The sequence below is a fragment of the Epinephelus fuscoguttatus genome, linkage group LG4, assembly GCF_011397635.1.
Source record: "Epinephelus fuscoguttatus linkage group LG4, E.fuscoguttatus.final_Chr_v1".
NCBI classification, from domain to species: Eukaryota; Metazoa; Chordata; class Actinopteri; order Perciformes; family Serranidae; genus Epinephelus; species Epinephelus fuscoguttatus.
The window spans coordinates 34,936,105-34,959,991 of NC_064755.1; the positions used below are offsets into that span (position 1 = coordinate 34,936,105).

Below are 23,887 nucleotides of genomic sequence, written 5' to 3' on the forward strand. Positions count from 1 at the left end.
TCAGGTAGGCTGTGGTGTTTAAACCATGCTCAGTTGGTACTAAGGGGCCCAAAGTGTGCCAAGAAAATATCCCCCACACCATTACACCACCACCACCAGCCTGAACCATTAATAGTGCAAATTGCTTTGCCTGTTGTTGAAAATATGTTCATTAAAATCCTAAAACATGTCAGACATTACATGAAATATGTTGGATTATTAAATTTAAACTGGTGCTGTGCTGCATGACTGTTGAAACATCACAATTATCACAGGATACACACTGGTGTATAAAGCTAGTTGGCGGGAGTATCTAAAGTGCAAGTGAAGTTAGCAAACGCTAGCAGTTTGCTTACCCACAAACGCCCAAGAAGTGCGTGTTTCATAATGTGTGTCTTTCAAAGGACAAATATAATTCATGGCACAAGAGAGAGGCGGACACTCGCCACGCTGGATGGAGGCTCTGCACCAAAACGCCAGCGGCCAAATTTTATTGCAGAGAAACAAAGTGTGTGTACTGCTCCACATTAGGAAATGCACCCTACCTTAAATCACTGGTTGTCACAGAGGTTACCAGGCAGTCTATTTTAAAATTCCTAGTCATGGGAATGGGGTAAAATACTGTGGTAAAGTTATGGAAAGTTTTGAAAATTCACTGGTAAAAATCTGTGGGAGCCCTGCAATTAAAAATGTTTAAAGACTCAAACAAGCTTTGAAAACTAGAACTGAAAACACTTACAAGTTTTGTTGCATGAACGTTTTTATTTCCATTAGTGCCGAGAACAAGCTCAGAGGCATTCTGCAGCAATAGACAATTCTTCTTGTTCCAAAATCTAAACACTGCTTCGTATTATCATGAAGGCACCTGCAGTTTACAGATTACAGTTTAGTCTCTGACAAAGCACATGATGAGAGTATGACCTGATGTATGGGGGGTGACAGAAATAATAAATAATGAAAAATGAGGAATGGTGATGATGAAACTCTGCGATGACCTCGGGAAGCAGAAAACATAAGAGTGATGGGCACCTGCACAAACACACCCACCCACCCACACACACACACACACACACACACACAGACAGACAGACAGACAGGCAGGCAGACAGATACACACAAACAAAGAGATACACACAGAGACACATTCAGGCATACCTTGAAGATGAGCCTAATTAAATGTAGTTACATGTACATATCGATGCAAAACATGATATATATATACTTCGAGTTGCTAATCAAGCCCAAAAATCATACTCAGAAACCAAATATTTACACATAACACTAGGAAGATATGGATGTGATATCCTGAAGGAAAAACCAGTACTTTTATTTCAGCTATCTGTAAGAGACGTCACTGGAAATACACAGTCTCCTGAAACACATCACTTCCTGAGCTCTGTGCTGTCTGTAAAATCTCTATTTCCTGCTCTCGAAACACTACAAAAATATAAGCTCAATAAACGCTGAATACTGCAAAGAAATTATCGTATATTCAGAATATGACTAACAAAGGATAAGGCGTCATACAGCGTGAGAAAAGAAATGTACAGCAAATAGTTCTCAGAAGAAATAGTTCAGTCTTTCTTTTCTTTAGTGGATCAAAAACAGTTATCTGATTTCCTCGCTGTGCTTCACGTTAAGTACTTCATTTAACATTCAACACACAGATAACCATCACAGGTCAGAGTGACAATAAAGACGTCTAAAGAGGAACAAAAGGAGTCTGATTTACAGTAACGCTCTTCTTAGTTTCAACATACAAAACAAGATTGAAGAGAAAAAACAAAAGTTTCATTATATGACAGTCTGTATATTTAGCTTAGATATGGAATGCTTAAAATCAAAAACTAGCTGTGAAGACGTAAACACAAACTGTCTTCATTTTCTTCATCAATGTACCCTAACCAGTGGAGCGTTTGATTCATTATCCCCGTCCCCAGCACCAACCGGTATTTTATGAATTCTTAATTGCAGACTTGGAAACTGGAAACATCCCAGTTTGAGATGACCTCACCCCTGCATGTCAGCCAGTACGGATGTGTTAAAGACCAGTACTACTGAAATAACCTCCTGCCTGTGGTCTGCTAACTGTGTACTGCGTAGTTCTGCGGTCAGTGCTGTGCCAGTCCAGTGAATATTTACAAGCACTTTGGAAGCATGCAGAAATAATATCATGTGAAAGATGATGACATAACTCCGAGCTAAATTCAATCAAACCTGCGAAAGTTGTCGCACAAACTTTTTAATTCTAAACAGTCGTAAACTGTCTCCTTTTTCCACACAAAAGTAAAACTACTGAAATGCTATCATGTGATGACATTAAAGTAATAGTTAGATATTTTGAGACAAAGGTTATTCACTCTCTTACAGAGAATTAGATGACAAGATAGATACCACTCGCATACTCTCTAAATATGAAGCCACAGCTAGAGGGCTGTTGGCTTAGCTTAGCATAAAGACTGGAGACAGGGGAAACAGCCCATTGTTTCAACAGCACAAATTTCCTAAGCCCCAGTAGTCCAAAAAATGTCCCACTAAGCCCATTTCTCAGATGGCCCGTTATCCCAAAAACAAACACCCACTGCTTCAAAGTCTGGTTTCTCTAAAAACACACACTTCTTGCAGTAGACAACCCGATTGCCAGAGGAAATGTTTGCATTGTGCGTTTCTGTAAACCATTTTAGATTTGTCAACGAAGCTGTGATAAAGGTGTGGTGAGGTTTAGGCACAAAAATACACTTGTTAATGGTTAAGAAAAGACATCCATGTTTGGTGGCACAAAAGCAAAGGGTCAGTAAAAACACCACGAAGGATTGGTAAAAACACCTGGGATAAGTTGCTCAAACGGCACTGAGAAAATGCTGCGAAGGGTTGGTAAAAATATCCGGGATCAGTGGCTCATATGCAGGTAGGAAACACTAAGCAGGGTTGGCAAAAACACCAGGGACTGGTGGCTCAAATGTCACTGGGAAACGCCACAAAGGGTCATAAAAGAAACACAGAGGATCAGTGGCCCGAATGCTGCTGGGTGAGCTGTAAGGGACGGGAAAAAACACCCGGGATCGGTGGCTCAAACACCACTGGGAAACGCCGTGAAGGGTTGGTAAAAACACCAGGGATTGGTGGCTCAAATGTCGCTGAAAAAGCTGTGAAGGATGAGTAAAAACATCTGAGGCAAGTTGCTCAAATGCAGATGAGAAAATGCTTCAAAGGGTCAGTAAAAACACCTGGGATCTGTTGCTCAGAAATACCATGAAGGATTGGTAAAACACCTCGGACCGATGGCTTAAGAGCAGCTAGGAAACGCCACAAAAGGTTGTCAAAAACACCCAGGATCTGTGGCTCAAAAACCACTGGGAAATGTTGCGAAGGGTCGTTAAAAATACCTGGGATTGATGGCTCAGACGCTACTGAGAAACACTTTGAAGGGCTGGTAAAAACACCCATCGTAAGTGGCTCAAATGCAGCTGGGAAACTGAAACTACCTGCAGGGAGCGTACATTTTTGGAGACACGAGACTTGAAAGAAATAGGCCTTTGTTTTTGGGACACCTGTCTGTCCATTGCGATAATTTGGGGACTAATGGGGCTTCATAATGGGGCTAGCTTGTTTCAGCAAACCAGGTTCAAGAACTCGCTGTGTCCAGCCAAGAAATAATCCCCCGCAATGACACACCAACTTCTTGTTTTTACTTTGTCGTTTTTGATATAATGTTGATAAGTGGGCTTCACGGGTGACCTCCCTAGTTGTTTCCCCCTTTTCGTTGGGTTTAGCTAAGTCACATGACGCATCTCCTTGCTGTAGTTTGCTGTATAACAGATTACAGTGGCATCAATCTTCTCATTTAACTCTGAGGAAAACAAGTGAATAAGTATATTTTCCAAAATCTTGTACTACTCCTTTAAACTGAATTTAGCCCTGAGAAACACAATGGTACCTTAAAAACATTAAAAAATAAAAGAGAAAACACAAAGCGGCACTTTTCCATCTTCTTGATAATACAGCATATATTTACCTCATCATCTATGTACAATCCTTATCAACTTTCCTGATGAACCAAAAACTAAAATCAAACCATCACAAAGACTTTAAATCACCTACCCACTCCAACGAATAATATTGGCCTATGATATCATATGGAATACAATGACAGAGCACACCCAAGATAACTTTTTGCAAACACATGGCATGTTTATGTCTTCATTTGTGCCCTTCGACATAGAGGAATGATAAAACTAAAATAAATATACATGACCTGAGCCTCCTTAGATAACAAACTGCCTCTTTCTTTGCCAATAAGTATTCAGTGTTTCGTTGCCTGAGAATTTATCCACAGTTACGTTGAGATAAGTAAATAACCAATGGTGTTAGAAAATAATTTTCTTTTAAACTGGTGCGGCAAGAGGTCTTTAATACTGAGAGGAATGATTTGAGGAGACTTCCAAACACTTGAGGATCCACCTCCCTCTGTGTCTTATCTCAAAGTGTCTCAGACCCAGTACTGGTTCTTTTTCAAGGCCGGGTTCGTTGTCCGACAACTCTGCAACAACTCTGGATCTGCGTCTTTGGAGTCCATGTTGGACATGGGGATGTTATTGGCTGGGTCAGTTTTGCGAAAGGTTTCTGCACTGGCCACCTCTCCGTTTTTGGGCTTGGATGCTGCCGTCTGGACGTCGTGCTTGCCCGTCTTGTTTTTACGGATCAGGTAGTAGGCCAAGATGGCCGCCAGCAGCAAGAGGAGAAGGATCACCAGGATCGGGATGAGAATAGACCAGAAGTTGCTGCGCCGGGTGACATGTGGTTTCCCATGGGCGCTAGAGCCAGAGGATGCTGTGGTGGGGGCATCTCCGTGAGGCCAGTCCATGTTGCCCCTCCAGCGAGGGCTAGCTGGAGTGGGACGAGGGGCCGCAGCTACACCAGGGAGGTCATTACTGTCCTTCGATGGGGCATCTGAGGGAACCCTCAACAGTGTAGCAGGGTAGACCCCGGAGGCATTGTAGGGGCCCGTCTGGAAGGAAAGCACACACTCTGCAGGAGGAACCCCGTGGGCTTTGAGCAGGAAGCGCGCCTCATCCTGACTGACACTACCTTTGGATCCAGAGTTGCCATTTAGGATTTCCATAGCTACCCGTCCCTCATCCAGCTCCTTCTGGCTGAATGTGTCCACTGGCTGACCCGCACCAGGACCTCCAGCCCTCACAAAACGAGCCCCCTGTGGCTGCTGGATGACGGTGAATGTGGGGGAGGTTCTGGTCTTGTTTGCCAGGGGAGTTGCATCCAGAAGCTTCTTGTCCAGTTGAACAAGAGCACCTTGGGGTAAGAGAGGATCCTGAGCGATGTTGGCCAGAGGCTGGACTGTGATGTTGAGGACAGAGGAGACATTAGCAGCCCTGCTACGGGCCACAAATGCAACGCTGTCTCGAGGGGAAGTGGATTTAACAAAGCGGACACTGACTCGACCTTCTTTGATCTGCTTCTGGGTGAATGCTGATGTAGGTTGCCGGTCTACCATGACAGCTGCATACTTGGGAACACTTGTGATCTTGTAAAGGATGTCCTCCTCAACAGGGCCGCCGGTTGTGGCCTTCAGTATCTCCTCGGTCACCAGGGTCTCGTCATCGCCTTGCTTCACCTTGATCTCAGGGGCTTTGTCAAGAATCAGGGTGCGAGCTAGGATGCCGATGTGGAGAGTGTGTGGCTCTGTTTGGTGTTCTCCATCTGACACAATGAACTCCAAAAAGTCATCGGTGAGGCTGCCGTAGCTGACGAAGCCCACCTGCCCACGATTGACCATCTCTTGGGTGAACTCAGAGATGGGGTCCGTGGTGAATGAATCAACCAGGCGACCATTGCTGGGGGCTTTGGTCACTTTGAAGTGCACCTCGTCTGGTGGACTGTCCTCGTCTTGAGTGTTAAGATGCTTCTGGGTCAAAATGGTCATGGAGCCTTGAAGAACCTCCAAGAGCATGTCTGTGGTGACAAGCTCGGGGGCGTCAGAGCCCCGCCGTTTGATTGAGATGTTAAATACTTCCTCCAGGACCACGGATTCTGCAGGTGAGGGCAAACCCTGACCCTCGGACTTGAGTCGGGCTCTGAAAGCGAAGCTGTCAAAGGAAGCCCCTGAGTCATCATGGAGAAACTCCAGCTTTCCTTGAGTTACATCTTCCTGTGTGAAGGTTGGGGCGTTACGGGACAGGTCCTGACCACCCAGGGTGATACGACCGTGGTCAGGGAAACGCTTCATCTCAAAAACCACATCTGCATCGTCTCGCTGAGCCTCAGGTAGGCTAGCCAGCAGGTTGGAGGCGTCAAGAATGGAATCATCAATGACTTTCCTCTGGCCTTGAACAACATCCAAACCTGAGACGAGACAATAAAAACAAATGTCAAAATTAGTTTTCAAAGACACTTTTTATCCAGTCTTGGCTGTATTCTATGGACATTTAATTATGCAGCACAGTACACTGATGCTGATATCTCATTAGTAAACACAGATGGAGCAGGGGGATTGTGTTTTTTGGCAGTAAAAGCAGCAGTAGTGATGCATCCCTTTATGACTTTGGACTATCCAGGCAATAAAGAATTATAGAACATAATATAGAAGTTATTCTAAAACTCTATGAAAACTGAGTTGAAGAACAAGCTGGAATTTCCCTGCATAATGGCAGATTAATCAGAAATGTACATCAATGTAAATTTGACGTTTGATGTTTCACCACAAAATTATTTGCAGATATTTGATATGATTGAATAGTGACTGCACTGTGACTGTTGGGTGAATTCAGGTGTTTGTTTTTGTGAACAAAGTTTATTTTTGTGTGTATTGCTGTTGTGTTTTGTTTTTTTTTTTGGTCCTTTTTTTCTGTGTGCAAATAGTTTGCTAGTTGTGTGCTTTTACTAAAGTGGCTCTCGTAGTCTTAATGTTTTCTTTCTATGTATAATGACCTTGTGAAGCACTTTGTGACCTTAGTCTGGGAAAAGCGCTATAAAAATAAATGTTAGTTTCTTACTTTACTCATTATAAATAGAGTTGTTAATCAATGTTTGAATGCTGAATGATTTTTCTTCTGTGTGAGTAAAAAGTAATCACCGTTAACATGTTTAAACACCCACTTTTTAAGCATTTTGAGACTAAAAAGGAAAGAGGAAACACAAGGTTTAAGCAACTTTACTGTTCCTAGCAAGGTAATTTCTCTCCCCTTACTGTTTGTTACTGTCTGTCCGTATTATTATTTAGTTATTTCAAAAACTGTTACGCATGCAGAGAGGCTAGCAGGCCTTGACTGTCCACCACTGAATGTTTCCCACTTAAACTGAGGTCCCTCAATCTAGAGTTCCACTTACAGCGTTGCAAATGAATGTATCCTCTGAGATACAAAAGAGTTTTGGGATTAAAATACTTCTACATAAAACTATTCAGAATCAAAGTGATACTCCACCCATACTATGTTGTATCTCCTAAGTATGAAACACTTAAAATAAGCTGTGCAGGATGATAACCATTATTCAATGACCTGTAAAGACCACAGAGGGAGTGTTTTTATTACATTACTCAATATTAAAATTCTTTAGCTCCAGCTTTAAGGCAACCTACGAACACTATTGTTTGATTTCTGTTTTATTAATGACTGTCTCATTTATTTGTTTCTGTTGTTTTATTTAACTGTTAACAGGCTGTTGCTGTAAGAGAGCATGTATGCTCACCAGGTCCGCCCTGTATGAGTAAAGCTTGAATAAATACACATCTGACGTGTCTGTTTAAATAAAACAAAGCTGCAGCTGGTGAAAACAATACGTCCACATTGTGACTCTGGTGCCCTTATGTTAGGCGGCGCCCTCTAATGGGGCTTTACCACACATCTCTTCATCTCAACATCTGCAGGAATCTTTACACAAAAACCACAATTCAGTTTTTGGTAGTGACGGATTGGTGATTTATTTAAATTTTGATGTCAAATATTAGATGTACCTTTGTTCTTCCACAGCTGGGAGGAGATGTTGCTGTGAGCAGCGTAGTAAGAGACGGTGATGGGCAGGATGTGACGAACATCAGGGGCTGGTTGGGATGCCAGAGTGAGCTCTACGGAGTCCCTCACCACCCAGAAAGGCTCCTCAGGTATCTGGTGCTCATAGTAGACCCGTCCTGACTCCAGCTGTGTGACAAGGGAAACAAAATCAGAACATGATGAGCTGTTAAACACTTTCAAAATCAATACTGGAGTGGGTAAACAGTTGAAGTATAAAAACAGCCAAGTTAACGTTATTAAATCGTGACACAAGGGTCTACTGGAGAAAAATATAATATCAGTAATTATGTTAAAATACCTCGTAGGACACAGTACTTGAGTACGCTGTTGAAGCATCTACTACTTTATCATCTGTAGGATTTTATCTTTCAATATAACCAAAGACTGAACAAGTGTAGCAGTGCTGTGAGGTGTAAGTGACGGGCAAAGACGATTAATATTTCGTAGATGAAAGTATGCAGACTGAGTAACATTATTGATGTGGACCTTAAAGGACAAGGTACTGTCCAGGATGACATGCAGACTCTTAACCTGAGGGGACAGACTGACTTTGGAGTTGTCAATGGTCAGAGAGAAACTGTGGTTTAGCCACAGTAGATTTATACCTACACGGAGAACCTACTTTTAGTTTGCTAAAATATATTTCACTGCTCTCTTTCCCTCTGACGTTTGTGAGCAAGGCAGTAAAATGGGAGCTCAAAGGGCTGCAGCAGTGGTTTGGCTCAGCTGAACTGGGATCCGGGTTTAAGAACTGGAATGTGACGGCCTGCGTTCGCTCCCTGAGGTCACCGTGACCTCAACTCAACTATTCTGTCTCTGCCTCTCTCCTCCTCACTCTCACACACACACACACACACACACACACACACACACACACACACACACACACACAGAGAGGAGTGTATTCATGCATGTACACACACACACACACACACACACAGCTGAACAACTCAAATAATCAAATCGTGTTTTCAGCTCGACATCGTGTTAGATTTTCTGTCACACTCTAAACACAGCAGTTTGCTGGGAAAGAATTTGTTCTCATGCTCATCCAAGCACGGTCAGATGTCAGGAATGGAAATCAGACAAGAGTGAAAGCACGCTGGCACCCTGGCAGACAAACACTGGGCCTACAGTGCATGTGACGTGCTGCTACATGATCAAGTTGTTTGCCCTATAATCCTAAACTAAATCCAGTAAATGCGACAAATGCTATGAGGATATTTGGTTATGTAATCTGAGTAAACTGAAAATAGAAGTGCCTCTTTGCCTCGCAGACAGTAAGTAAGAAATAAAAAAATCACACTCAGTGAACAAAGAGGCTCTTTGTAATCAGGGGCCACACCCTGATGAAGAGTTTGGTTTAAAACACGTAGGTGTGCGCCCTTAAAAACCTGATTATATTTTATTCAAAACTCTTGAAATTTATGTTTCTTTTTTGTATGTAATCTGAATATTTCTTCTGGCACTGAGGCTACTTTGCCAATTGTACAGTAAAGATAAAACAGCTGTAATAAACTGCTTTAACTCTCCTTATTTATTAGGTATAACTCTTTACCTGTGTCTATGTAAATCCTCTCCAACCCTGTCCACGACACACAGCAGCTGTGACAGAGACTGCAAGACTGCATTCATCTAGTCTTAACATACATATTAAATGATCAGAGGTAAAATCTGATAATGTTAAAAGCTTATTAGCATGGATGCTCATGTTTATGGGGACCCAAAATATCAGAATGGCACAAAGTCATATCAATGACGCCCCCTGCTGGTGAAGAACAGGAACATGTTGATGCCTCATATTGCACACATAGATGGTCTGTTGATATTTAAACTTAAATTAGGAGCACACTGTTTTAGTTTATGTGAAGCAGAAGGTAAAACTGTAGAGAGAGTAGCATTTAATGGTCTCTTAAAAGGGAAAATACTTTGTCTGGTACGGGATTTAAATGAGCTTTAAGGCCTCATGGGATGAATAGATGTTTGTTGCATTGTACATAAGAAATTGATTTTTAGTTTTTGTCTTGAACAGAATATTCCCCTCTGTGTCGGCTACATGTGGCCAGTGTAAATCAGTGTTCTGTAGATATAAATGGTTTATTCTACGGCAACAAAAACACAAGGATTCTAATTTTCAAGTGATTGCAAACTAATGAAAACATCTGGATGTTATATACTACTTCTGCCAATATTTTTCTCTAAATCCTGCATACCAGACTTTTAATTACGTCATCTTCAAAATCAGATTTTTTTCCATGAAATATTTTCTCAGAATTCTGAAATAATGATCTTGATAATTCAGAAAAACAGAGCAGAGCTAAGACGCAGCTTTCACTTCGTCCAGCCCACTTTGCACTGGTGTGCAGGTTTCTCCTCTGCCATCCTTTGTTGCTCGTCTATTGTACCGATGCACCCAAGACAAACTTTTTTACAGCAGCCTTGAGACGTTGCAGCTTTCACTTCACAGCTGGGGTCCCCACCAGAACATTTTGAACATCAGACTGTGCACCAGTTTGTCAGTTTTTGGCAAAATGTCTTTACTTTGACACAGTAAAAGTCTTCTGGCACTTTTTTGTTTTTATTCAGGGAGAGGGGGGACAAATGCTCATGTTCTAAATATTGAGGGGGACATGCCCGCTGTGCCCCCACCCAAAATCAATGTCTATGCGCTTTCGCCACTGCGATGATTTATTTGATGTCTTAAGTCCATACTGGTTGATATAAATAAATCATATGTATATATATATATATATATATATATATATATTTGCCTGTGTCACAAACGTGTCCTCCTCAATCCACCTTAAAGTTAGAACAAGTCCCTGTTCCCACGACATATTCTTCATAACAGTGTCTTTTAATCTGCTACTTACACAGTTAAGGTTTGTTTCAAACAACTTTGACGATGCAGACTGATGAACATCATAAGAGACGAGCTATTAGGATAACATAACATACAGTAGGTAAGTTTCATGTGTTTTAACAAACTTCCAATGCTGCCGTCTTTCTAGTGAGGACATTCTTTACAGTCATTCATTTTCTGTCATGTAAACTAACACTGAGTTACGGCTGTATTAGTCTAGATTGAGTGAGCTTCACAATCGTGGCTATTGCATTGACTTTTCCTATAGAAATAAAAGTCAATGCTGAAAAACATGATTAAAAGCTATCAGACGAGCACAAAGCTGCAACCGCAAGCCTTTAAATTATTCAAATTTCCACCTCTTGCAGAGCTGCAGCACCAGTTTGTCTTGAGAGGAGGATTAGTTGTGTTTTTAAGTATTAAAGCAGCATTATGTCTCCTCATACGTCTGTCTGATGGTCTGTGCAGCCGACAGCTGCAGTGCCTTTAACAGCCATGATTGCTGTTGTAACACAAACCTGCTATTAATAGGAACGTGCGACCTGAAAGTAGAGCGGATTTATTTGAAAAGACGACAAAGAATAAACGTTGAACTCACAGTGCCCCCTTAATGCGACTGATAAAGAAAATGCCATCAAAAGATGCTTTTGATTTTGGCTTTCCTCACACTTTTTTTAATCCACAAGCGTTTTCATTATTTTTCTTCCTTTGATGTATTTTACTGTTTAAGATATTTACTTTTTACTGTTACAAATAATTCATTACTGTCATTTAATGTTAATGCAGGGTATTAATTTTAAGAAGGGAACAAGGGAAATAAGTTAAATGTCCCCCAAAAGAAACACTTTCCAGCAACACACACATTTAGCATCTCACACACACACACACACACACACACACACACAGAAGGTAATTACCTGTGTTTGTGAGAAGCTGGTAATTTCCTCATACTGGTTCCTGTCATTGGCCAGGATGAGTCTTCCCAAACGAGGTGGGCGGACGAGAGAGTAGCTTATCTCATTCCCATCCTCATTGGTTACAGCCCCCAGATTGGCACTCGTGATAGACTGCCTTGTTCCTGTGAGAAAACACACACACACACACACACACACACACACACACACACACACACACACACACACACACACTTGAGTGCTGTGATGACTCTGTGGAAAACTGCCTCTTGTGTGAAGTGTAGTTGAGCTTGTAAAACTAAACAGAGTCTAGAATTGCCTACAACTTCAGTGGTTACAGTAACTCATGCACGTAACTGTGCACAAGAGTTTCCTGATGGAGAGTTTCATTCCAAAAGTTTATCCAAGCTTTAAAAAAATGTGACAACCCATTTCCTGCATCATGAGTGAAAGTAAAGTTCATTATGAGCTGAGGTTTTTGACCGTGCTCACACCTGTGCTCATGATATGGAGAAGTTGTGATGTGTTAAAAACACTAAAAATAAAGTGATATTGTATTTAAACATATTTCAAACAAAACTAACTCAAGGCAGGACTGTCAAAGTAAGAGTAACATGAGTTCATGTAACTTGAAAAGCTGAATTCATGTGATAAAATGCACCCTTGTTAAATTCTTTTCACTACTGGGGTTTTGTAGCCACAAGCGTCCTCGGTTTGGTGTGACCAGTAGCTCGTAGTGGCTAATGTTAGCATAGATACGGTGTAACTAAGGTAGCAGCGGTACACCGTAAAACCATATAACAGATGTAGAATTGCACCTAAGTGCATCTCCTTCCATCCTCAACTGTCTGTCAGACCTTTTACACATACGTCCGTTAAAAAAAATCATCATACTGTGAAAATCATCATACCGTTGCAACCCTTCTTATGATTTTTCTATACTTGTGCTCCTGTTTCACAATATTTTATCGGATAGTTTCAGTTTCAGATCAACAGAATAAATGTCTTAAAAACAACTGACTCAAGAGAACCTTGAGAAAAGAGAGCAAAGTCATTGAACCATTGCCTTGTAATTACAACGTCTGGCCTCAGACGCCGCTGTTCAGCAACATTTATCAGGGTGTCTACAGGTATTAGACAGTTAAAAAATTAATGCATTTAAGACCTATTCAAGACACGTTTTAACCCAAATTTAGGACAGATTTTTGGACAAATCATGTTCTACTTATTTAAATAGTATTTATGTGGTCTTGTGCAAAAGTAGGTGTTACGTAAGAATATGGTTATTAGAGTAATTTAAGTCAATCTTCATTTTGCAGACAGATGCAAGTCTGTAGTAAGAAGACAGTGTTATAGTTTTTTAAAGATGTGTTACATTAAAAATGTGGACTTTTGGGGCATCAGTAGCTTAGTGGCGGTGCCCCATGTATAGAGGTGATGCCTCGCTGCAGTGGTCGCGAGTTCAACTCCGGCTGGCATCCCTTTGCTGCATGTCATCCCCCCACTCTCTCTCTCTGTCTCCCCATTTCACATTGTCCTGTCCGTTAAAGGCAAAAGTACGGAAGCGTATTGCATTCACTTGACAAATAATTTTTCTGAGTAATTTTTCTGTTTTTGGGAGCAATTTATTTATTTTTTATTTATTGTTTTTTGGTGTAATTTTTTCTGTTTTTCTGAGTAATTTTTTCCCTGTTTTTCGTGGTAATATTTTCTGTTTTTCTGGGTAATTTTTTTCAGTTTTTTGGGGTTTTTTTTCTCCTGTTTTTTGTGGTAATTTTTTTTTTCCTGAACGAGGAGACAGGTTGTATCATGCCCATACACGTTTGTCAGCTAACATTGTTACAACCCGTTTCATTGAGTGATAGGCCTACACAAGAAGGATGCAGTCGAAAACATAGCTAGATTATCATATCTTGTGTATAACTAATTACGTGCCTTACCCTTACTGATCCAAAAAAATTTACCACGAAAAACAGAAAAAATTACTCAGAAAAATAGGGCTTTTTTTATTTGTCAAGTGAATGCCATATGCTTCCGTACAAAAGCCCAAAAACATAATCTTAAAAAAAAAAAAAAAAAGTGGACTTTTACATAGAAAGACATCACTTATTTTGACAAAAAGAAAATGAAAAAATTCACAAATGAAATTAGATAAAATGTTTGTAGTCATTCAGACCTTAATGACTTTTAAGGCCTTATTGTTGTAACACTGAATTTAAGACACTGTAAGGCTTTCTAAGGACCTGCAGACACCCTGGTTATATAAATATATACATTTCTACATCTTCAATCTTACAAGTAAGTACACATTTAGTCTGTCACAAAAGTAACACTACATCTGTCTACAGACTTTTCTGATATAACAGTGAAACATGAAAATACGGACCAAAGAAGTATTTTTTTAACAATATGTATTATTTGAACACTGACAATATAAGTGGCTGATGATAATGTAGGCCCATTACTCCATGTACGTTTATAATAAGCTCAAAACAAACATCCCAGACCAGCTCTGCGTTAAATGTAAGAAAGTTAGAGGGACACTATATCACTGCTCAGGTATTTGGGAGACAGTTTTGTGTTTCTTGTGTTGAATATGATCTTCTTGTATGTCCTCAACAGGCTACATTTACTGACTATATTTCCAAAAGTCTGTAACTCAAGGAGTGACAAGTTATCTGCATGCTAGAAATACATTTTATTTTATTTATTTATCACGCAGAAAGGTGTCGGAGAATACTCTTTGTGTCCTCTGGACTTCCTTATGCCTTTTGTTCGAAATGCCTGCATGGAAACTGAGAGGAGGGCTTTTGTGCACTTTTAAATACAGAAATAAAGAATTAGAGACAGATTCCTTATGATGTCAATGTTTAAAATGTAGCTGGTAACAAAACTAACTCTTTCGAATTTATTTTTTGAGTTGTGAGCTCCTTAAGTTTGATTTTTACTCCCTTCATAGACTCTTTCTGTGTTTTCTGTCTGTAACTACTTTATTTGTGCTGCTGCTTGTGTTGGCCAGGTCTCTATTGAAATGAGACTCTGGTTAAAATAAGGTTAAATAAAAATAAATAATAATAAAAAACAGCAGCTATGTTTTGGAAAAAATCCAGTAAACACATTGGACAAACTGTACCTCACTCTCAGTTTCTGTTTTAACGTTATTCTGTGTATTTGACACAGATACAGAACACAGCAGTACAAAGGTTAATAAAAAGACCCGTCGTCATATTGCTGCAGTGACCGGGTCAAGCGAGTGACCACACACCCGTCGCCGTGGTAATCCTTCCATCACTGCCGACTACACGCTTTAAAGTCTGAAGGATTTTGGCATCTTACCTGGAAATACCATGAGCTCCTCCTGCGTTACCATGGTGATGGTGAGAGGCCTCGCTGTGACAACAAATTGGTAGAGGGGAGATGTGTGCTCGCCGTCTGTCACTGTGAAACTGAAACCGCCGGATTCCTCACCTGCAGGAAGAGAAGAGTTCAGATGTGACTCGCTGGTCAAACTGGTCTGTGCTATTATATTTCAACTCATATTATAATAACATTTATTTATATCTGCGACTTATATTACTGATTATACATGAAGGACGTAATTTAGCACTTGTGATTCCTTCCTAGTCTGCACTCAAATAACGTATTTGGTCTATAATTCTAACATAGTACTATTTATGTTATTAAATCAAATAAATATGAGATTAATAGACAGTGAGAATCAATGTAACTATATCTCACAGAATTTGTAATAACTTCCATGTATTTCAAATATGTTAATGAACATTAAATTAGGCTAATTATGTAAATTGTACGAGCTATTGTTACATCAATTTGCATTGTCTATTCATCTCAGATTTATTTTAATAATTACATACAAACGTTCCTTTTTTACACTCCCTATTCCACCCTGTAATGAATAAAATAAGTTACTTTTTAAACTCAATTTTAAAACACTTTAAATAATCTTTCTATCTTTGCACCTCTTGTCTGCACTCTGCTAATTTTAATGGTGATTTTTTTTTAACTGTAAATCGTTTAGTCACTAATTTTACCATTTATATCTTTTTTTTCTCTTTAGTCTTTTATTATAAACCTGTATCCTTTATTATAGTTTTGTATTTTATTGCTTTGTAAAAGAAGAATGCAATATAAATAAAGCTGCCTTGCCTACATTGCACTGTTGTGGTTTATATAAGAATATTTAATTTATACTTATTTAATTTTAATTTCTATTTCAATCTGATTTCAATTTGATTTCTAATTTCTTTTTATGCACCTATTTTAACGTATTTTATTTTATGTCTATTTCAATATCACTGTGTTGTTGTTGATGAGGGGAAATGTGGTTGTTTTTTATAAGCTGCTGGACAGTTGAATTTCCCTTTGGGGGTGAATAAAGTTCTTTCTATTTCTTTTCTATTCTATTCTACTTAACTCACTTGGAAATTTTATATGTAATTAAAATATGTAAAACTTAAAAATAACCCAAAATACTTTCTTTAAGTGTGGATGAAAATCACACTTTTATTTGGCACAACTGATGGGCAAATAAATACTCTCAAATACTATTTTTTCTGTCTCATCACACAAAAGGTCTCTGGGACTTTGACGATCAATACCAGTGACTGATTACATTCCCAGGAAGTCAGCTTTCCCTTTATGCATGAAAATAGATACGTCCGTTTTAAACATTGTAAATGTGACTGCCCTCATACTTCCATGTGTCCTTCATGTTGGCATATTTAACAGTCTGAAGATGGTGCTAGAGGGTGGAGTCAAAAGTTCCACACAACAACAAACATGGCAACAGTGGAGGAGGTCGTAATAATGTACCTTTAAGGGAGGCAGTGTTTCAGATGGCCGTCTGTGAGGCCATTAAATACACTGGTATGTGAGGACGGAGAATTATTTTCACTATATTACCAATTTGTTTCGTTCTACCATCATTTAATTATTTCCTTTTCTTCTAAAATCCTATCTTTCTCGAGCTACGCCACACAGACTGTACAGGACTCTTTAACCACTCACATCACTCCAGTTTCATCCTCTTCACACTGACTCTCAGTATGTTTTAGAATAGATTTTAAGATTTTACTGATGACTTCACTTTCAAGGCTCTTTAAGGTCGTCAGGCAGAGGTCTTTTGTTTGTTCCAGAGGTCTGGCTGAAAGCTAAAGGGGACAGAGCGTTTGCTTTCAGGGCCCCGAGGCTCTGGAACAGTCTGCCCGAGGAAATCAGGTCGGCCGAGTCAGCGATCTCTTTTAAGTCCCTTCTTAAAACGTACTTGTATTAGAGAGTCCTTTCTGATTTTACACCAGTTTTAAGTTCATTGAGACTGTCTTTTATTTCCTCAGTTTTTATACACATTTATGCACTTTACTTTCAGTAAACGCACAAATACGGATGAATTGAACGTAGAGTACAGACAGAAGGCTCCGTATCCAACGCTGAGCAAAAATGAGCGCTTAGACACTTGTGTAGGTCTTGATAAGTTTTAACAGTGCTGTTGTAACACCAGCAGTCTAAGACAGAGGGCGACAGAGGTCATAGATTGATATACTAATGCAAGGAAAATCATTTCAGTGGTCTCACCCTCATGAATGAAGATGACCTCCCCTTTGTTTATGTGAGCCTGTGTGAAATTAAAGATGCCCTCCTCGGGCGCCTCTTTCAACGCCACCATCCCATTGGACGGCACATCAACGTGGTAAACCAGTTCCTCTGCGGGGGTATCGGCGTCCTCTGTGTTCAGCATGCTGGAGGTGATATCGGCTTCCTCTCCAGCAAGAACCTGTGAAATACCAAAGGCAGTGGGAGAGAAGGGGGATGAAAAGACATCACAGATTAGCCAGTCTGTTTGGAGGAAGGGAACTCAAGGTAATTCATGGGGTCAGGAGTTCATTTAGAATAGACAATATGATGCTGTACATTAATAAAGTATAAGGAAACAAACAGAAAGACACTGACCCAAAGGAGGAAAGACGATAAACAAATGAGGAAAATAAAAGAAAATAAGTACAAAAGCCGTCCTACAAACAGCCACCTCCACAGAAACAATTTAAAAGGTTAATTATTTCTCCGTGGCAGTCTAGACGCTCCTGTTATCAGAAGATGGAGCACAGCGGTGTGGGCTGAATGACTCTCCCAGGGTGGAGGGGCTTTAATGGACTTCTAATGGTCGGCTGGCTGAAAGGAGCATTAATTGAAAGAAATGGGCCAGATCCCCAGAAAGACATTCTTAAATGGCTGGAATCAGCTGGGAGAGTGAGCTGAGGGTGCCCTGCAGTAAGAGGCACGTATTGATCTCCAAAGCCATTCGACTTCTGATACCTCTCTCGCTGCCTCTGTCTCCAGACTCGGGATGAGGAGCGAGAAGACCTCTGGCAGGAAGAAGCCTCAGTTGTGGATATTAAAGCTTCAGGTGCCAATCACTGACAGTCGGTTATATTTAGAAGTTAATTTACACTATACGGCACCTATAAGCTCACATCATCCATGTATAACACATATGTTAGGAGCTGCAGGCCTAGAGGTGCGGTGGGAGAATTTACTTTTTTTTGGCGGTCCAGTTCCTCTCAGCCAGCTTTATCTGCCTCCACGCATGTTACTAATTCCCTCAGCTAAATTAAATGACTTTCAGTGACCTCAGAGAGTGGGCATTCACCTGTGGGCTGTATGTGTAAGTAAACAGTGAACAGAGAGAGAAATAACACAGACAGAGAACAAGAGCCAAGAGGTTTTCCCAGCTGTGAAACTGCAATCAAAACTTACAGTTCAACCTGTCCAATAGTTGTGATGCATTCTGGTCTACTGAGGGTATTAAAAAGACATATCTCTACCTCTCCTATGGAGCATTTCTTTACAGATTAATGCCACAGCAAGAGCTGAGCTGCTTTTGAAAATCCCGATGTTGACGGGACAGAATCAAAAGCACATATTTTTCCTCTTAACTGTAGTGCTATAAATCAGTCTAGATCATTTTGATGTGAGTTGCCAGTTCGAGGTATGGGCGATAGAGATGTCTGCCTTCTCTCAGACACAATGGAAATAGATTTGATTTATTTATCTTATTTATTTAATGGGGACAGTGCACGGCTATTTAGCTGCACCAGAGTTAGCTTTAAGCTAATTTTCATCTGTAGTCCCTTTCTCAACAACAACAACATAAAGATATAACAAGGTTAAATGGCACTTGGCTTGTGGTGCTCAAAGGGCAAAAAAAAGGGAAGAAAGAAAAACATTTGAAAAACTCAATAGCAATGTCTCTTTCCAGAAATCATGACCCAGTTACTCAAGATAATCCACAGACCTTGTTGTGAGCAGTTTCATGTAGGAACTATTTTCTCTCTACCAAACAACACCTGCCAACTGTATCACTGTGCAGAAGGAGGCATGGACGAGAGGCTCGTGCTCCTGACAGTATGAGATATAAAAACATTAATGTTGTCCTCCTCGGCTGAGCTGTAACGTTAGTTAGCTGTGCGGTGATAAGGGTGTGTGGTAGAAAGAAAATAGTTTACTATGTGAAACTGCTCACAACAAAGTCTGTGGATTATCTTGAGTAACCGGGTCATGATTTCTGGAAAGAGACATTGCTGTTGAGTTTTTAAAATGTATATTTTGGCACTTTGAAAATAATGGAACTAGAGTGCCATCTAGTTCCATTATATTGGAGAGAAGGCAGACATCTCTACAGCTGATATCTCTAACACTCAGCAACTCACACCAAAACAATCTAGATTAATAAACAGCACTACAGGTAAGACGACAAATATATATTTTTTTGATTTTGGGGTGGACTGTCCCTTTAAATTACAGAAAATGTTACTGCTATATCTGCTGTTATCATAGCTGTGCTACACAAACATATGCATGGTATCACATTGTCTACACAGGCACATTTTCCATGGGAATTTACACCACGGAATAATGAGCCAGAGAGGCACATGGTACATTAACTACAGCTGTTTTCAAAAGTAATTAAGTGCTCCAAGGTTAGCTTTCTTTTTAATTCTCTGCAGCACCTTCCAAAAAACTTTAAGTTCACGTGAAGGCAATGTAATCCAAACACAGATCTAGAAACAATTAAGTGAAAAACAATATAATACCAAGGCAGCACGTGCCTCGTCACTCAGATTTAATCAGAACAAGATGAAGAGCTCACAGCTATGCTAGCAGCTCTGAGAAGCTGGAGGCAACATTTGCACAGCATTGCTTCAAGCTAAATGCTAATGTCAGCATGCTAACATGCGCACAATGACAATGCTAACATGATGATTTTTAGCATGTTTTAGCAGGTATACTGTTTACACCTTAGTTTACTGTGTTAGCATGCTGTGCTAGCAATCATTTTCTGAAACTGCTTATCCTGTTGGGAGTCGCGGGGGGCTGGAGCCTATCCCAGCAGACATCGGGCGAGAGGCAGGGTACATGCTGAACAGGTCACCAGACTATCACAGGGCTGACACATAGAGACAGACAACCATTCACACTCATATTCACACCTAAGGACAATTTAGAGTCACCAATTAACCTGTATGTCTTTGGACTGTGGGAGGAAGCTGGAGCACCTGGAGAAAACCCACGCTGACACGGGGAGGACATGTAAACAGCTCCCCCACCCCAGGGTTCAAGCAGGAAACCCTCTTGCTGTGACGCAACAACTGCTAACCACTGCACCACCATGCTGCCATGTTAGCATTCATCTGACAGGGACATGCATGAGATGTGTGTACCAAATTTATTGGCAACCCAGCAAATATTTGTTGAGTTATCTACTTAAAAAATGTTGATCTCATGTGCTAATGGAAAAGTCAGGGGATAGCTGTTGAGGTACCAACATCCCTACAGCGTCACTTCTAATGTGGCTACATATGCTTCATTTCTTTTTTTTTTTTTCAGACTTTCAAAGTGAGTAAAATTATCTGACAGTTTATTCTGTATGTCAGGGAATTGCTGTAAAAACAAACAAAACAGTTGTCTCTTTCACTCTGCTGTGATTTTTTTTTTTCCTAGAGTAATCTATCCAGATGCATTTCAATATAACAGATGTGTTGTGACGTGTGTAATTTGGTTGCCTTGCAGTCCCCTTCTCACAACATCCCATTCAGTCTGACACCCTATCACAGATCTATCACCATGAGACAGCATCAACGGTTCAAAGCCAAAAAATCCACCATAACACACTTTGTGCTTTTTTTTCCCCTGCGTCTTTGTTCCTCTGAAATGATAACTTTTACAATGGGTGATGACAAGTAGGATTTGAATAGAGGTTGATGTCCATTGCACAATTTCTGCTTCTGCAGATTTTATTCAAACAGTCCTGTAAAGCGACTGCAGAGGTAACTGAAAGTAGACTCTGGTGTCCAGCCTGAAAGTCTTTATTCTGGATTTTATGTGCATGTGCTGTGCTAAGCTAAGGAGCTACAGAAACACATGACATGAACAACATGCAAACCAATTAAAATATTCAGAAAACATTTAGCATGACAAGTAGTATTATATCATTAAAAATAACTGACACGCTTGTTGAAGAAGACTTCATTCTACACTTTGTGGCCTCTGGTTGGATGTGATTTTAAATCTGCTGGTTTGCTTTACACCAAAAACAGGATAAGGATCTTCTAATGGGACTAATGTGCACAAACCTTTTAATGCAGGATGGGCACTGATTCACAGGTCAAAATATGTCTAGACATCCAAGCTAACTCGTCTAAATCTGGTTAAAAAATTAAACAACTTTTGGCGCCTCAGTTACATACAACAGTTGTTTCATCAGCACTGAAATAACTTTGATCAACTGTGTATTTAGCCTGTGTCACACTGAATACAGTGATTTAAATGCTTACTGAGCCGCCTCAGCTGCCAGGGTGGAGAGCAGAGGTGCTGATGTTTGGAAGTAAGCAGGTGGCTAAATTTGGGATAATCCCTGGCCCATCAGTTTGGGAGGGGATTGAAGCCTGCTGCTTGCATGTGCAGACAGCGGGGACCCCAGCGACAACCTCTAAAGTGCATCTAAACAGTTCAGCTGGAATTTGCTCAGAAGTCAGCAGCCCACCCTGTGGTTTCACCAGGAGTGCTGCGCATAAGATACCTCCAGACACTGTTCACCCCTGGGGATAATAACTTTTCATGTGTCAGACACTTCCGTGACAGAATGGGGGTAGCCTGCCTGCATGAGCTCGGTAGGTGGCGTGCCACCTTCAGAGGAAGAAAGTCACATCATCCTACAGGAAATGTTGGTTTTGCATCACTGCAAGCCAGATAGAACCAAGGGCATCTGAATTAAACCTACAGGCTTTCATTCTAATGGCCAGCAGGGGGCGACTCCACTGGCTGCAAAAGGTAGTCGGACTGTATACATCTTTAACAAAATGACCCTACTTCTGACTTGATTTAATACCTCAGTAAATATTTTCCTACTGAATTTATGGTCTCAATTGGTCCTCCCCCCAGAAACTGCATTCTGGTGACTTAATAAAATAATAAGTGCACTGCATCAGCATTTTTATGTTAGGTGCATTAAATTTGAATTAGTTTTTGGTTCATGGCCCGACACTTCAGTAGAGTACCAGGAGGAGGGAAGGAGGCCAGGCTGTAGGCTTGGCCCGTGCCAGGGATCCACAGCCTGCTGTTCTCTTTGGCCCACACGCTCCTGGGTCCTGGATGCTTAAGCAGGCGGAACAGGAGGCTCATGTTCTCTTTAAGACAGCTGGGAGCCTCGCCACAGCAGAGGAGGGCAAGCCAGGTCCCCTCAACCCCCAAGGCACCCCTGCAAACCCCCCAGCTAGAACATCCCGTCGGACCTATGCACATGTAACGCGGTAACCACTGAGGCGTGGTGTCCACCGGCCAGAGAATCGGAGGAGGAGGGTGAGAAGGGGAAGTGTGAAGGAAGCCGCTGTAGGGTGAAAACACCTTGTACAGTGCCAGAAACAGGTTGTGATAATGAAAAGGAAAATAAAGGTGTAAAGAGAATTGTGACCCCAGTGGGAAACCAGCAGAGGGCGATGGAAAACAGGAGAGTTGGAAAGTATGGTTCTAGGTCAGATCCATTCCTTGATTCTCCTCAGCTTCTGTGGCTCCACAAACAAAGATGGCAACAGCCAAAATGCCAAACTTATGGCTTTAAAATGGCAGTCCACAAACCAATGGGTGAAATCACAGTCCGTACACCAACTTCTTTTTCACAGACTGTGGGTAGAGCTGAGAGCAGCATCACACCAGCCTACATCAACAAACAGGGTAGCATTTTATCCACTCTGCTGTTGAAGCCTGCAGAGAACCTGTGATATGAGGCCTTGAAGAGTCTCTGCTTCCTCTGGGCAGTTTACATCTCAAGGCTGCAGAAAGCAGAGCGTGTCCAGGAGCACACTGTTGGAAGAGTAAGGACTGAACCCAAACATTTCTGAGCCAAATCTGGACTCTGTTAGGGAGGGAGGAAGTGGATCTGTTTGCCTTAAGGCAGGACACCCACCACTGCACCATAAACAAGACAGATGCTCTCTGCTATCCCTCTGTTTTATCCCTCTGCTTATCGAGAGAGACATGAGAGGCTGATATGATATGCAGAGATGACTTAGCTGATAATAGCGCCACCCACCTGGCCAATTTCTCAGCATTAAGGAGTATTATTGCAGACAAATACTAGTGTTACGATACCTCACCATCATTCTTCCACCACCACTAACAGAGCTGATGCTGTCGAAGAGTTATTTCAGAGGAGGGTGGGAACGATCTCCTTACGAGAACAAACAAAAAATATGGCCTTAATTTTGAGAAACATTTGCTCTGACAATACTACAGCCTTGAGACAAAAGCATCTCATCATCTCAGTCATGGTTTCATTTGTCAACCCAATTTCCAGAATAAATGTCAGCATTGTATGCTTCTACAAACCACAGGTGTTTAACATTTGTACATTATTATGTGGTAGATATGTTGTAATTTTACACTGTGTTTCAACAATGCCATGGTTAATGTGTAGTTGTGTTTCAGAGATTGTGTTTTGGTTGAAAATAACCGGTTTTGTTGCGATAAACAAATTCAATCGAAATGACACTGATGTCTCACTGAAAAACACCCTGTTTATCTTTGGTCTTGAA

The 23,887-nt window shown here is 40.9% G+C and overlaps 1 protein-coding gene across 1 annotated transcript in view; it reads right to left on the minus strand.

Annotated features, from left to right (window-relative positions):
* Positions 1–734: 734 nt before the first annotated feature.
* cspg4 (chondroitin sulfate proteoglycan 4) overlaps positions 735–23,887 on the minus strand; it is a 117,784-nt gene continuing 94,631 nt past the window's right edge. The window contains exons 7-11 of the mRNA XM_049573549.1: positions 17,376–17,574; positions 15,120–15,251; positions 11,787–11,947; positions 7,949–8,132; positions 735–6,339 (exon numbers count right to left, since the gene is read on the minus strand). Coding sequence (XP_049429506.1) covers positions 4,469–6,339; positions 7,949–8,132; positions 11,787–11,947; positions 15,120–15,251; positions 17,376–17,574 — 2,547 coding nt within the window. The 3' untranslated portion in view covers positions 735–4,468. The remainder of the gene's footprint in view (positions 6,340–7,948; positions 8,133–11,786; positions 11,948–15,119; positions 15,252–17,375; positions 17,575–23,887) is intronic.